Below are 13,819 nucleotides of genomic sequence, written 5' to 3' on the forward strand. Positions count from 1 at the left end.
CCTACCACAAGTTGAGCAGTATACACACTGCTACGTTTCTCCCCAGCATCTGTTGTCCTCAATGGCAAGTTAGCAGCAGTCCTGTGTGCGATGTGATCCCAACTTATCAGTGAACAAACATAACAAGCAAATATCAACATGAAATATTTCCTGTCCTGGTTCAATCTCAAAGTTTACTTCCCTTTCACAGTCAAAGGGTTGATACTTTTTATCACATTTCCCACACAACTGCCTGGACTTGAGGAGACCCTTCCCAGAGTAATCTGTACTTCAAATACACAACTTCAGTATATATATATATATATCCGACATAGTCATTTCCTATAACATAACAGTTCCAATCCTTCTGAAGGATGAAACAATACCTCAAGGCAGTTTTGTTCTGACAGAGCTCGTTATGACTGAATACAGTAAAGTAGCACTACTCATACTCTGATACAATGTGTGTGTACATCTACATGGGCTTGGCATACCATTACCAGATGTTCCACAATGCTCAACCACTACAATGACTAAGATCAGCTTTTTGTAAAAAACACTTTGATGAAGCATAATTTTATGCATTATTTCAAGTCAATATTTTGCCTCTATGAATGTATAAACATATGAGCCTCTCCAAAGTTAGTCAATGAAAAAATGTTACATAAAAATGGGATGTGTGGGTTTTTCTTATTTTTTAATATTTTTTTGGGGGGGGGCAGCAAATAAGGACACTTCAAAGATCAATCTAAGCACCCCCTGCACCACACTCCCTATAATAAATGGCTTGACCCTTATTGTGATCCTTACACATTTTTTTCCATTTGTTTACAGAAACATGTTACCCAAACTTTTAACTCTCCAAGTCTCCTGAACGTCACTCAACAATATCAAGACGTTTAACAACAAAAGGGTGTCCGTATTTTTACAAAAAGTTTAAGTTTTTAAGTAATGAAATTAGTTTTCACAGGGTAATTTTGTTGCAACATCTCTTAAAATCTCTTAAGCATAATAAAAAGTGAGTGAAAGATGCCCAACATCTACTTAATTCATGACCTGTTGCCTGTCACTGGCCACTGATGTTATTCTGTCAATCTACTTAATTCTTAACCCTATTGAACTGGAGGTAACATGCCTAGTTCTGTCTATTGATGTTGTTCTGTCTGAATGTTAACAAACGGCACAGAGTTGAAGCATATCCCTAAGCCTTGGGGACATAAGGAGTCCAGGTGTTCACTTCCTCCACACCCCAACTCCAGGACCACGTGTGGCTTGACAGTTTATTAAACTTCCCTCTGCGTCACACCGTGACACAAGCACGGATCAATGATAATAACTGGTGTGAATCTGAGATTCGAACCCATGACCAGCAGATCCCAGCAGACACAACTCAAAGAGCACCCTAAACCACTGAGACATTGATGCCTCCCAGACAACTATAACCTTGGTTATATTTATACACCACAGAGCATATTGAATATTGCAATAAGTCTATAAAAGACTTGTATTCATAACCTATTGTACGAGTCTTGTATTTATAACCTATTGAACAGGTCTTGTATTCATAACCTATTGTACGAGTCTTGTATTTATAACTTATTGAACAGGTCTTGTATTCATTACCTATGGTACGAGTCTCGTATTCATAACCTATTGTACGAGTCTTGTATTCATAACCTATTGTATGAGTCTTGTATCCATAACCTAATGAATAAGTCTTGTATCTATAACCTATTGAACAGGTCTTGTATTCATAACCTATTGTACAAGTTTTGTATTTATAACCTTCTGAACTAGTCTTGGTAATCTGTGATCTCAGTTCTCAAGTATAGTCTACATGAACATTAACTCTCTGGATGACATCACATTGGGGTCCTTAGATAAAGCCATGATTGAAACATCTCAAAATTCTCAGGGATGCTCAGCCTGACTTATTGACAAAGGTAAAAAAACCCGATATGTTTATCCTACAGATATTGTGTTTATTGAAGTATAGGAGTTACCATGGTAATGACAGTCAAAGCACCAAAGAACAAGCCATGGAACAAGGCTGTGAGTGCTCTATCCACAGACACTAATAGGAGGGATGGCCCTTACACCTGTTCGTTTTAGGTTTTTGCTAGAGTGCCACGTAAATTACCATTTCAGTTTAGTGTTAAGACATTTTCCAAGCATGAACTAAAAATGAAGATTAAGGGACACAATTTTGTGAGGATAGTGATGCATATTGAAGAGTGAACGATGTGCAATAGTGTCAGCTGTCTCTAAATAATGGTATGGTCACTTCAAAACGTGATGACAATATGTACATGAGATGTGTCACGTCATCACACCGTTAGTGATGAAGCAAATATCGCAACTTGCGGCTGCAAAATTCATCCTATGCTCAAGCCCATGAAGATATATACACTGACCAATGAGAATCAATCAACTCAATGACCTGTCGACTGCCTGGCTGCAATGATTAGTGGTTTTAGTGTAGTGAGCGGCATGGCTTTCTTCAGGAAAGCGTGTTCGAGCAGGTCTGAGGCATTTGCCCTCTTCTCGACATCCACCTCCAGACAGGCGTGCAGGAAGGAACGCAGCTCCTCGGACAGTTTGCCTTCATTTTTTATCTCTGGTTTGCCGATGGTGGCAATCCTGAAGATGGCTTTCAGCGGAGTTTCATTGAGGTACGGTGGCTCCCCCTCCAGCATCTCAATGATCATGATACCCATACTCCAGATGTCCACCTTGTTGCCATACTGCTTCCTGGAAGACACAGACAGTACAGTGGGAGCGAAGCATACTTTGTTTATTTCTTGTTTTACGTCACACTCATTAAGGCTAGAAAAAATAACAGTCTTGGTTCTCAGGTACTGCCTGCATTATCATAAAGTTCCCTGCACATTTCCTTACATATATCAAGTCCAAATATGATGGCATGCAATCAAACAAGTGACCAAACTTGACCAGTAAGTTGGCTCGAACGACAAGCATAGGACGCTGGGATCAATTTTGATATGGAATCCCCACACTTTGCGAAGCATAATGCTTCCTGGAAGACACAAGGACAGATATCTCACCCATCATTTAATGAAAGATAAGACAATTTCTCCCAAACATTACCTAGAAATTCTTATCATAAATGTTAAATGAATGAAGAATATCAATATGCAGTTTATCAATCACTGAGACATAAATCCTAGAGAAGCTTACCTGGAGACAACTTCTGGCGCCATCCAATACGGCGTTCCCACCATAGTGTCACGCTTACTCTTCTCTCCACTAAGTTGAGCACAGAAACCGAAGTCAGTCAGCTTGACAGCACCAGTCATTCCAAGCAGTACATTATCACTCTTAATATCCCTGTGAATAATATTCCTCTCATGAAGAAACTTAAGCCCAACGAGGCACTCGCGACATACAGCTGCAATCTGGCCCTCTTTCATGATGGTTTCTGTGACAACATCAGTCAAGGCGCCACCGTCCAGGTACTCCATGATCACCCAAAGTTCAGTATCTAGCATGTAACAGTCCAGGAAGTTTACAATGTTGTCATGGCGATATGTTTTCATGACTTCGATCTCAGTAACAATGAGCTCCTTCTTGGGTTGGTTATTCAAGTCCATCATTTTAATCGCCACGACAACATCCTCATTGGCCTTCTCTCGGGCGAGACACACCGTCCCAGATGCACTGAAGACACAACATGTTGAAGTGAGTTAGTTAGTTGGTGAGTTTAACACAAGTCTGAACCATGTTGTTACAGTCTTATCATGGGCAACAGTTTTCAAATGTCCACCTGACTTGACCTGGGTGCCGTTTCACAAAACAACCTTGGCACTATGACTGTCGTAAGTCTATGTTAAGGTATGAAGTTACAATCACCTTAGCGCTAAGACCGCTTTGTATAACGGCATCCAGAAGTCTTACATGAAGAATATCTTGTTTGTGTGTCATACCAGTGAGCACATGTTAACTGTACATAGTTGTGACACAGGTGTTTGTTATACCATTGTGCATCTGTTAAACTACACTTGAGAAGCTATGCATTACATAAGACAGAGGTGATTAAATAGTATGACATAAGAAAGAAAAACTCTGAACAGTATCCTGGATTATCAAGTGCATTATATCTCAAATCTATTTTGCTTCCTTGACTCAATCGCATGTAGAGATCTTAGCTCAAAGACCATCTTAACTCCCATACATAGGCTTACATCAGTCTTAGCACTAAGACAGCTTGGTGCAAGTGGGCCCAGGACCCTTTACGACACAGGAAAGATCAGGAAACTTTTTTGGGTCTTACCCTGATCCTAACTTTTTCTTGATCTCAAACTTCTGCTGTGGGTCCCCTGCACTGGCAATCTTCCCTGAAAGACACACAAACATATTCTCATGTTTCAGAACAGATCTTGTTAACAGGGATGAACAATATCAATAAGGCAAAAAGGTTTTAAGACATGTAAGATCTGGTCATAACTTTCACACCATACTTTAATTTAAACACTTGTTATGTGAGATCACCAGACAAAAAAATCAGCTTCAGATTCACCTTAAAATTTGGCAGACTTCTAGTCAATTTTGATGAAATATTTTTGACAGTATGTACTGAATTTGTACTGAATATAACTTGAAAAAAGTACACATTGCTAGCAAGAGGAATCCAGCTGAGCACGGTGTATTGTTTATATCCTTGATCTGATTTCGATCATGCTTTAGAACAAGCTCTCTGATTGGTTGATCAGACTTCTACGTCACCAGTTCGGCAGTGCATTGTAAGTAGCCATGGCAGATCACACTGGCTGCTCAAAATGTATATTTTTCATATGATGACGGCCTATCAAGGATGAATTCATTATTCATGGTGGGAAAAATCAAGGAGATACAAAAACTTATTCATCAATATCAAAACAAAGACTGCAGACAGGAAAAGTTTCTGATTTTGTAATAAAAACGCCATTTTGGTCACACACCAACAACAAAATCCGTACAAATACACTTTGTCTCCAGAGAATTGACCTTTTCTTATTTCCTTGTCCAGAGACAAGTTCACAATTTTGATATTTCCCCACCCAGATAAAATTAACCAAATTTCTTCTAACAATGTACCAAATATATAACAACCAGACACGACAATCTTATAACAAGCATGACGTACTGGTGGCCTATTCAATATTCCTACAGTTTGACAAAACTACTACTATTTCTACATCATAATTTTTCTTACGCAATTCATCATTTATTTCTTCATCTGTCTTTGCCTCCACTTTCTGTTTTGACTTTGGTCGTCTTGTGAGAACCTCATCATCATCCACGGTTGTGTCAGCAACGCCAACTGCCAACTTTTCCACTGATTGGTCCCCAGCACTGGCATCATGCTGCAACAGATGTAAACAAGATGTAAACAAGGTGTCAACAGAGTGAAACAAGGTGTCAACACAGTGTAACAAGGTGTCAACAGAGTGAAACAAGGTGTCAACACAGTGTAACAAGGTGTCAACAGAGTGTGACAAGGTGTCAACAGAGTGCAACAAGGTGTCAACAGAGAGTAACAAGGTGTCAACAGAGTGAAACAAGGTGTCAACAGAGTGAAACAAGGTGTCAACACAGTGTAACAAGGTGTCAACAGAGTGTGACAAGGTGTCAACAGAGTGCAACAACGTGTCAACAGAGTGAAACAAGGTGGCAGAGTGAAACAAGGTGTCAACAGAGTGTAACAAGGTGTCAACAGAGTGAAACAAGGCGTCAACAGTGTAACAAGGTGTCAACAGAGAGTAACAAGGTGTCAACAGAGGGTAACAAGGTGTCAACAGAGAGTAACAAGGTGTCAACAGAGTGAAACAAGGTGTCAAAGCAGTGTAACAAGGTGTCAACAGAGAGTAACAAGGTGTCAACAGAGTGAAACAAGGCGTCAACAGTGTAACAAGGTGTCAACAGAGAGTAACAAGGTGTCAACAGAGGGTAACAAGGTGTCAACAGAGAGTAACAAGGTGTCAACAGAGTGAAACAAGGTGTCAAAACAGTGTAACAAGGTGTCAACAGAGAGTAACAAGGTGTCAACAGAGAGTAACAAGGTGTCAACAGTGTGAAACAAGGAGTCAACACAGTGTAACAAGGTGTCAACACAGTGTAACAAGATGGCAGAGTGAAACAAGGTGTCAACACAGTGTACCAAGGTGTCAACACAGTGTAACAAGGTGTCAACAGAGTGTAACAAGGTGTCAACACAGTGTAACAAGGTGTCAACAGAGTGTAACAAGGTGTCAACAGAGAGTAACAAGGTGTCAACAGATTGTAACAAGGTGTCAACAGTGTGTACACTGGGAGCTTGCAGCTACAGTTTTTTCACAGTGGAATTACATGTAACATTGTTTCAATTGGTAAGACTTGCAATAATCGAAATACGACAAATCTAGGACTTTTTCTTGTTAAATATTTACAACATTCCCCAAAGCGATCTTTGCGCTACGACCATCGTAAGCCAATGTTAAAGCATGAGCGTAACAACCATCTTAGCACTAAGATCGTTTAGTTGAACGGTGTCCTGGAGTTCTGGAACAACATTGTAATTGTTTATTGCATTAGTATTAACATCTTATTGCATGAGAAGAGCATATTAATCATGGAATAACAGATATAAATTTATCAGAATTAAAATCAGACATTCCATGAAAGTGACCTCTGTTACTGCATGTCTTACTTTTATCTGCTCGTTCTTGGTAGCGTTTTTTTCTTCATGCTTTGGACTGTCAAATATAACGTCCTGGCCATTTGAGTCTTCCTTCTGACTCCTTTCCTCATCTTCAGCCCCTTCTAATGGTTCATCAGACTCTCGTATCGTCGTAGCAACCATCATGAACTTGGCATTTGATGGTTTTCGCTTGACAGAGTTCTGGTATGTCTTTAAGGAGTTGATGACAGCTTCAGGATTGTCCCGCTGTTCCTTAGCACTGTGAGCAATGAAGACATATCACATGAGTGTCGGTTCACTTGATGTGAGTGTAGGTTCATAATAATAGATATCAATTAATGTGAGTGTAGGTTCACTTGATGTGAGTGTAGGTTCATCATAACAGATATCACTAAATGTGAGTGTAGGTTCATCATAACAGATATCACTAAATGTGAGTGTAGGTTAACTTGATGTGAGTGTAGGTTCACTTGATGTGAGTGTAGGTTCATCATAACAGATATCACTAAATGTGAGTGTAGGTTCACTTGATGTGAGTGTAGGTTCATCATAACAGATATCACTTAATGTGAGTGTAGGTTCACTTGATGTCAGTGTAGGTTCATCATAACAGATATCACTAAATGTGAGTGTAGGTTCACTTGATGTGAGTGTAGGTTCATCATAATAGATATCACTTAATGTGAGTGTAGGTTCACTTGATGTCAGTGTAGGTTCATCATAACAGATATCACTAAATGTGAGTGTAGGTTCACTTGATGTGAGTGTAGGTTCATCATAACAGATATCACTAAATGTGAGTGTAGGTTCACTTGATGTGAGTGTAGGTTCATCATACAGGTATATCTAAATGTGAGTGTAGGTTCACTTGATGTGAGTGTAGGTTCATCATAACAGATATAACTAAATGTGAGTGTAGGTTCACTTGATGTGAGTGTAGGTTCATCATAACAGATATCACTAAATGTGAGTGTAGGTTCACTTGATGTGAGTGTAGGTTCATCATAACAGATATCACTAAATGTGAGTGTAGGTTCACTTGATGTGAGTGTAGGTTCATCATAACAGATATCACTAAATGTGAGTGTAGGTTCACTTGATGTGAGTGTAGGTTCATCATAACAGATATCACTAAATGTGAGTGTAGGTTCACTTGATGTGAGTGTAGGTTCATCATAACAGATATCACTAAATGTGAGTGTAGGTTCACTTGATGTGAGTGTAGGTTCACTTGATGTGGGTGTAGGTTTATCATAACAGATATCACTAAATGTGAGTGTAGGTTCACTTGATGTGAGTGTAGGTTCATCATAACAGATATCACTAAATGTGAGTGTAGGTTCACTTGATGTGAGTGTAGGTTCATCATAACAGATATCACTAAATGTGAGTGTAGGTTCACTTGATGTGAGTGTAGGTTCACTTGATGTGAGTGTAGGTTCACTTGATGTGAGTGTAGGTTCACTTGATGTGAGTGTAGGTTCATCATATTATATATCACTTAATGTGAGCGTAGGTTCACTTGATGTGAGTGTAGGTTCATCATATTATATATCACTTAATGTGAGCGTAGGCTCACTTAATGTGTCAGTTGGGTTTTAGGCCGCTTTTAGCAATATTCCAGCAATATCATGGCAGGGGACACCAGAAATTAGCTTCACACTTTGTACCCATCTGAGAAATCAAACACAGGCCTTCGGCATGATGTTCAAACACTTTGACCACTAGGCTACCCTTCCACCCCAATATCACTTAATGTGAGTGTAGGTTCATCATACAGTTACACTTAATGTGAGTGTAGGTTCATCATACAGTTACACTTAATGTGAGTGTGGGTTCATCATACAGTTACACTTAATGTGAGTGCAGGTTCATCATACAGTTACACTTAATGTGAGTGCAGGTTCATCATACAGTTACACTTAATGTGAGTGTAGGTTCATCATACAGTTACAATTAATGTGAGTGTAGGTTCATCAAACAGTTACACTTAATGTGAGTGTAGGTTCATCATACAGTTACAATTAATGTGAGTGTAGGTTCATCATACAGTTACACTTAATGTGAGTGTAGTTTCTTCATACAGTTACACTAAATGTGAGTGTAGGTTCTTCATACAGTTACAATTAATGTGAGTGTAGGTTCATCATACAGTTACACTTAATGTGAGTGTAGTTTCTTCATACAGTTACACTAAATGTGAGTGTAGGTTCTTCATACAGTTACACTTAATGTGAGTGTAGGTTCATCATACAGTTACACTAAATGTGAGTGTAGGTTCTTCATACAGTTACAATTAATGTGAGTGTAGGTTCATCATACAGTTACACTTAATGTGAGTGTAGGTTCATCATACAGTTACACTTAATGTGAGTGTAGGTTCATCATACAGTTACACTTAATGTGAGTGTAGGTTCATCAAACAGTTACACTTAATGTGAGTGTAGGTTCATCAAACAGTTACACTTAATGTGAGTGTAGGTTCATCATACAGTTACACTTAATGTGAGTGTAGGTTCATTATACAGTTACACTTAATGTGAGTGTAGGTTCATCATACAGTTACACTTAATGTGAGTGTAGGTTCATCATACAGTTACACTTAATGTGAGTGTAGGTTCATCATACAGTTACACTTAATGTGAGTGTAGGTTCATCAAACAGTTACACTTAATGTGAGTGTAGGTTCATCATACAGTTACAATTAATGTGCGTGTAGGTTCTTCATACAGTTACACTTAATGTGAGTGTAGTTTCTTCATACAGTTACACTAAATGTGAGTGTAGGTTCTTCATACAGTTACACTTAATGTGAGTGTAGGTTCATCATACAGTTACACTAAATGTGAGTGTAGGTTCTTCATACAGTTACAATTAATGTGAGTGTAGGTTCATCATACAGTTACACTTAATGTGAGTGTAGGTTCATCAAACAGTTACACTTAATGTGAGTGTAGGTTCATCAAACAGTTACACTTAATGTGAGTGTAGGTTCATCATACAGTTACACTTAATGTGAGTGTAGGTTCATTATACAGTTACACTTAATGTGAGTGTAGGTTCATCATACAGTTACAATTAATGTGAGTGTAGGTTCATCATACAGTTACACTTAATGTGAGTGTAGGTTCATCATACAGTTACAATTAATGTGAGTGTAGGTTCATCAAACAGTTACACTTAATGTGAGTGTAGGTTCATCATATAGTTACACTTAATGTGAGTGTAGGTTCATCAAACAGTTACACTTAATGTGAGTGTAGGTTCATCAAACAGTTACAATTAATGTGAGGGTAGGTTCATCATACAGTTACACTTAATGTGAGTTTAGGTTCATCATACAGTTACACTTAATGTGAGTGTAGGTTCTTCATACAGTTACACTTAATGAAAGTCTAGGTTCTTCATACAGTTATACTTTACTTGAGTGTAGGTTCATCATACAGTTACACTTAATGTGAGTGTAGGTTCATCATACAGTTACACTTAATGTGAGTGTAGGTTCATCATACAGTTACACTTAATGTGAGTGCAGGTTCATCATACAGTTACACTTAATGTGAGTGTAGGTTCTTCATACAGTTACACTTAATGTGAGTGTAGGTTCATCATACAGTTACACTAAATGTGAGTGTAGGTTCATCATACAGTTACACTTAATGTTAGTGTAGGTTTATCATACAGTTACACTTAATGTTAGTGTAGGTTCATCATACAGTTACACTTAATGTTAGTGTAGGTTCATCATACAGTTACACTTAATGTGAGTGTAGGTTCATCATACAGTTACACTTAATGTGAGTGTAGGTTCATCAAACAGTTTCATTAAATGTGAGTGTAGGTTCATCATACAGTTACACTAAATGTGAGTGTAGGTTCATCATACAGTTACACTTAATGTGAGTGTAGGTTCTTCATACAGTTACACTTAATGTGAGTGTAGGTTCATCATACAGTTACACTTAATGAAAGTCTAGGTTCTTCATACAGTTATACTTTACTTGAGTGTAGGTTCATCATACAGTTACACTTAATGTGAGTGTAGGTTCATCATACAGTTACACTTAATGTGAGTGTAGGTTCATCATACAGTTACACTTAATGTGAGTGTAGGTTCATCATACAGTTACACTTAATGTTAGTGTAGGTTCATCATACAGTTACACTTAATGTTAGTGTAGGTTCATCATACAGTTACACTTAATGTTAGTGTAGGTTCATCATACAGTTACACTTAATGTGAGTGTAGGTTCATCATACAGTTACACTTAATGTGAGTGTAGGTTCTTGATACAGTTACACTTAATGTGAGTGTAGGTTCATCATACAGTTACACTTAATGTGAGTTTAGGTTCATCATACAGTTACACTTAATGAAAGTCTAGGTTCTTCATACAGTTATACTTTACTTGAGTGTAGGTTCATTATACAGTTACACTTAATGTGAGTGTAGGTTCATCATACAGTTACACTTAATGTGAGTGTAGGTTCATCATACAGTTACACTTAATGTGAGTGTAGGTTCATCATACAGTTACACTTAATGTGAGTGTAGGTTCATCATACAGTTACAATTAATGTGAGTGTAGGTTCATTATACAGTTACAATTAATGTGAGTGTAGGTTCTTCATACAGTTACACTTAATGTGAGTGTAGGTTCATCATACAGTTACACTTAATGTGAGTGTAGGTTCATCAAGCAGTTACACTTAATGTGAGTGTAGGTTCTTCATACAGTTACACTTAATGTGAGTATAGGTTCATCATACAGTTACACTTAATGTGAGTGTAGGTTCATCATACAGTTACACTTAATGTGAGTGTAGGTTCTTCATACAGTTACACTTAATGTGAGTGTAGGTTCTTCATACAGTTACACTTAATGTGAGTGTAGGTTCTTCATACAGTTACACTAAATGTGAGTGTAGGTTCATCATACAGTTACACTTAATGTGAGTGTAGGTTCATCATACAGTTACACTTAATGTGAGTGTAGGTTCTTCATACAGTTACAATTAATGTGAGTGTAGGTTCATTATACAGTTACACTTAATGTGCGTGTAGGTTCTTCATACAGTTACACTTAATGTGAGTGTAGGTTCTTCATACAGTTACACTTAATGTGAGTGTAGGTTCATCATACAGTTACAATTAATGTGAGTGTAGGTTCATCATACAGTTACACTTAATGTGAGTGTAGGTTCATCATACAGTTACACTTAATGTGAGCGTAGGTTCATCATACAGTTACACTTAATGTGAGGGTAGGTTCATCATACAGTTACACTTAATGTGAGGGTAGGTTCATCATACAGTTACACTAAATGTGAGTGTAGGTTCATCATACAGTTACACTTAATGTGAGTGTAGGTTCATCATACAGTTACACTAAATGTGAGGGTAGGTTCATCATACAGTTACACTTAATGTGAGTGTAGGTTCATCATACAGTTACACTTAATGTGAGTGTAGGTTCATCATACAGTTACACTTAATGTGAGTGTAGGTTCATCATACAGTTACACTAAATGTGAGTGTAGGTTCATCATACAGTTACACTTAATGTGAGTGTAGGTTCATCATACAGTTACACTTAATGTGAGTGTAGGTTCATCATACAGTTACACTAAATGTGAGTGTAGGTTCTTCATACAGTTACACTTAATGTGAGTGTAGGTTCTTCATACAGTTACACTTAATGAAAGTCTAGGTTCTTCATACAGTTACACTAAATGTGAGTGTAGGTTCATCATACAGTTACACTTAATGTGAGTGTAGGTTCATCAAACAGTTACACTTAATGTGAGTGTAGGTTCATCATACAGTTACACTTAATGTGAGTGTAGGTTCTTCATACAGTTACACTTAATGTGAGTGTAGGTTCATCATACAGTTACACTTAATCATGTTAATGTGAGTGTAGGTTCATCATACAGTTACACTAAATGTGAGTGTAGGTTCTTCATACAGTTACACTTAATGTGAGTGTAGGTTCTTCATACAGTTACACTAAATGTGAGTGTAGGTTCATCATACAGTTATACTTAATCATGTTAATGTGAGTGTAGGTTCTTCATACAGTTACACTTAATGAAAGTCTAGGTTCTTCATACAGTTACACTTAATGTGAGTGTAGGTTCATCATACAGTTACACTAAATGTGAGTGTAGGTTCATCATACAGTTACACTTAATCATGTTAATGTGAGTGTAGGTTCATCATACAGTTACACTTAATCATGTTAATGTGAGTGTAGGTTCTTCATACAGTTACACTTAATGTGAGTGTAGGTTCTTCATACAGTTACACTAAATGTGAGTGTAGGTTCTTCATACAGTTACACTTAATGTGAGTGTAGGTTCATCATACAGTTACACTAAATGTGAGTGTAGGTTCATCATACAGTTACACTTAATGTGAGTGTAGGTTCATCATACAGTTACACTAAATGTGAGTGTAGGTTCATCAAGCAGTTACACTTAATGTGAGTGTAGGTTCATCATACAGTTACACTAAATGTGAGTGTAGGTTCATCATACAGTTACACTTAATGTTAGTGTAGGTTCATCATACAGTTACACTTAATGTGAGTGTAGGTTCATCATACAGTTACACTTAATGTGAGTGTAGGTTCATCATACAGTTACACTAAATGTGAGTGTAGGTTCTTCATACAGTTACACTTAATGTGAGTGTAGGTTCATCATACAGTTACACTTAATCATGTTAATGTGAGTGTAGGTTCATCATACAGTTACACTTAATGTGAGTGTAGGTTCTTCATACAGTTACACTAAATGTGAGTGTAGGTTCATCATACAGTTACACTAAATGTGAGTGTAGGTTCATCATACAGTTACACTTAATGTTAGTGTAGGTTCATCATACAGTTACACTTAATGTGAGTGTAGGTTCATCATACAGTTACACTTAATGTGAGTGTAGGTTCATCATACAGTTACACTTAATGTGAGTGTAGGTTCATCATACAGTTACACTTAATGTGAGTGTAGGTTCATCATACAGTTACACTAAATGTGAGTGTAGGTTCTTCATACAGTTACACTTAATCATGTTAATGTGAGCGTAGGTTCATCATACAGTTACACTTAATGTGAGTGTAGGTTCATCAAACAGTTACACTAAATGTGAGTGTAGGTTCA

At 37.6% G+C, this 13,819-nt stretch overlaps 1 protein-coding gene across 2 annotated transcripts in view; it reads right to left on the reverse strand.

The window, feature by feature from the left end:
• Window positions 1–691: 691 nt before the first annotated feature.
• LOC124120869 (serine/threonine-protein kinase PAK 1-like) overlaps window positions 692–13,819 on the reverse strand; it is a 45,185-nt gene continuing 32,057 nt past the window's right edge. For both annotated transcript variants that reach the window (XM_046483771.2, XM_046483762.2), the window contains exons 3-7: window positions 6,665–6,914; window positions 5,192–5,342; window positions 4,271–4,334; window positions 3,178–3,657; window positions 692–2,730 (exon numbers count right to left, since the gene is read on the reverse strand). In XM_046483771.2, coding sequence (XP_046339727.1) covers window positions 2,412–2,730; window positions 3,178–3,657; window positions 4,271–4,334; window positions 5,192–5,342; window positions 6,665–6,914 — 1,264 coding nt within the window. In that variant the 3' untranslated portion in view covers window positions 692–2,411. The remainder of the gene's footprint in view (window positions 2,731–3,177; window positions 3,658–4,270; window positions 4,335–5,191; window positions 5,343–6,664; window positions 6,915–13,819) is intronic.

This window comes from Haliotis rufescens, unplaced genomic scaffold (assembly GCF_023055435.1).
Source record: "Haliotis rufescens isolate VD_foot unplaced genomic scaffold, xgHalRufe1.0.p SCAF_16, whole genome shotgun sequence".
Classification (NCBI taxonomy): Eukaryota; Metazoa; Mollusca; class Gastropoda; order Lepetellida; family Haliotidae; genus Haliotis; species Haliotis rufescens.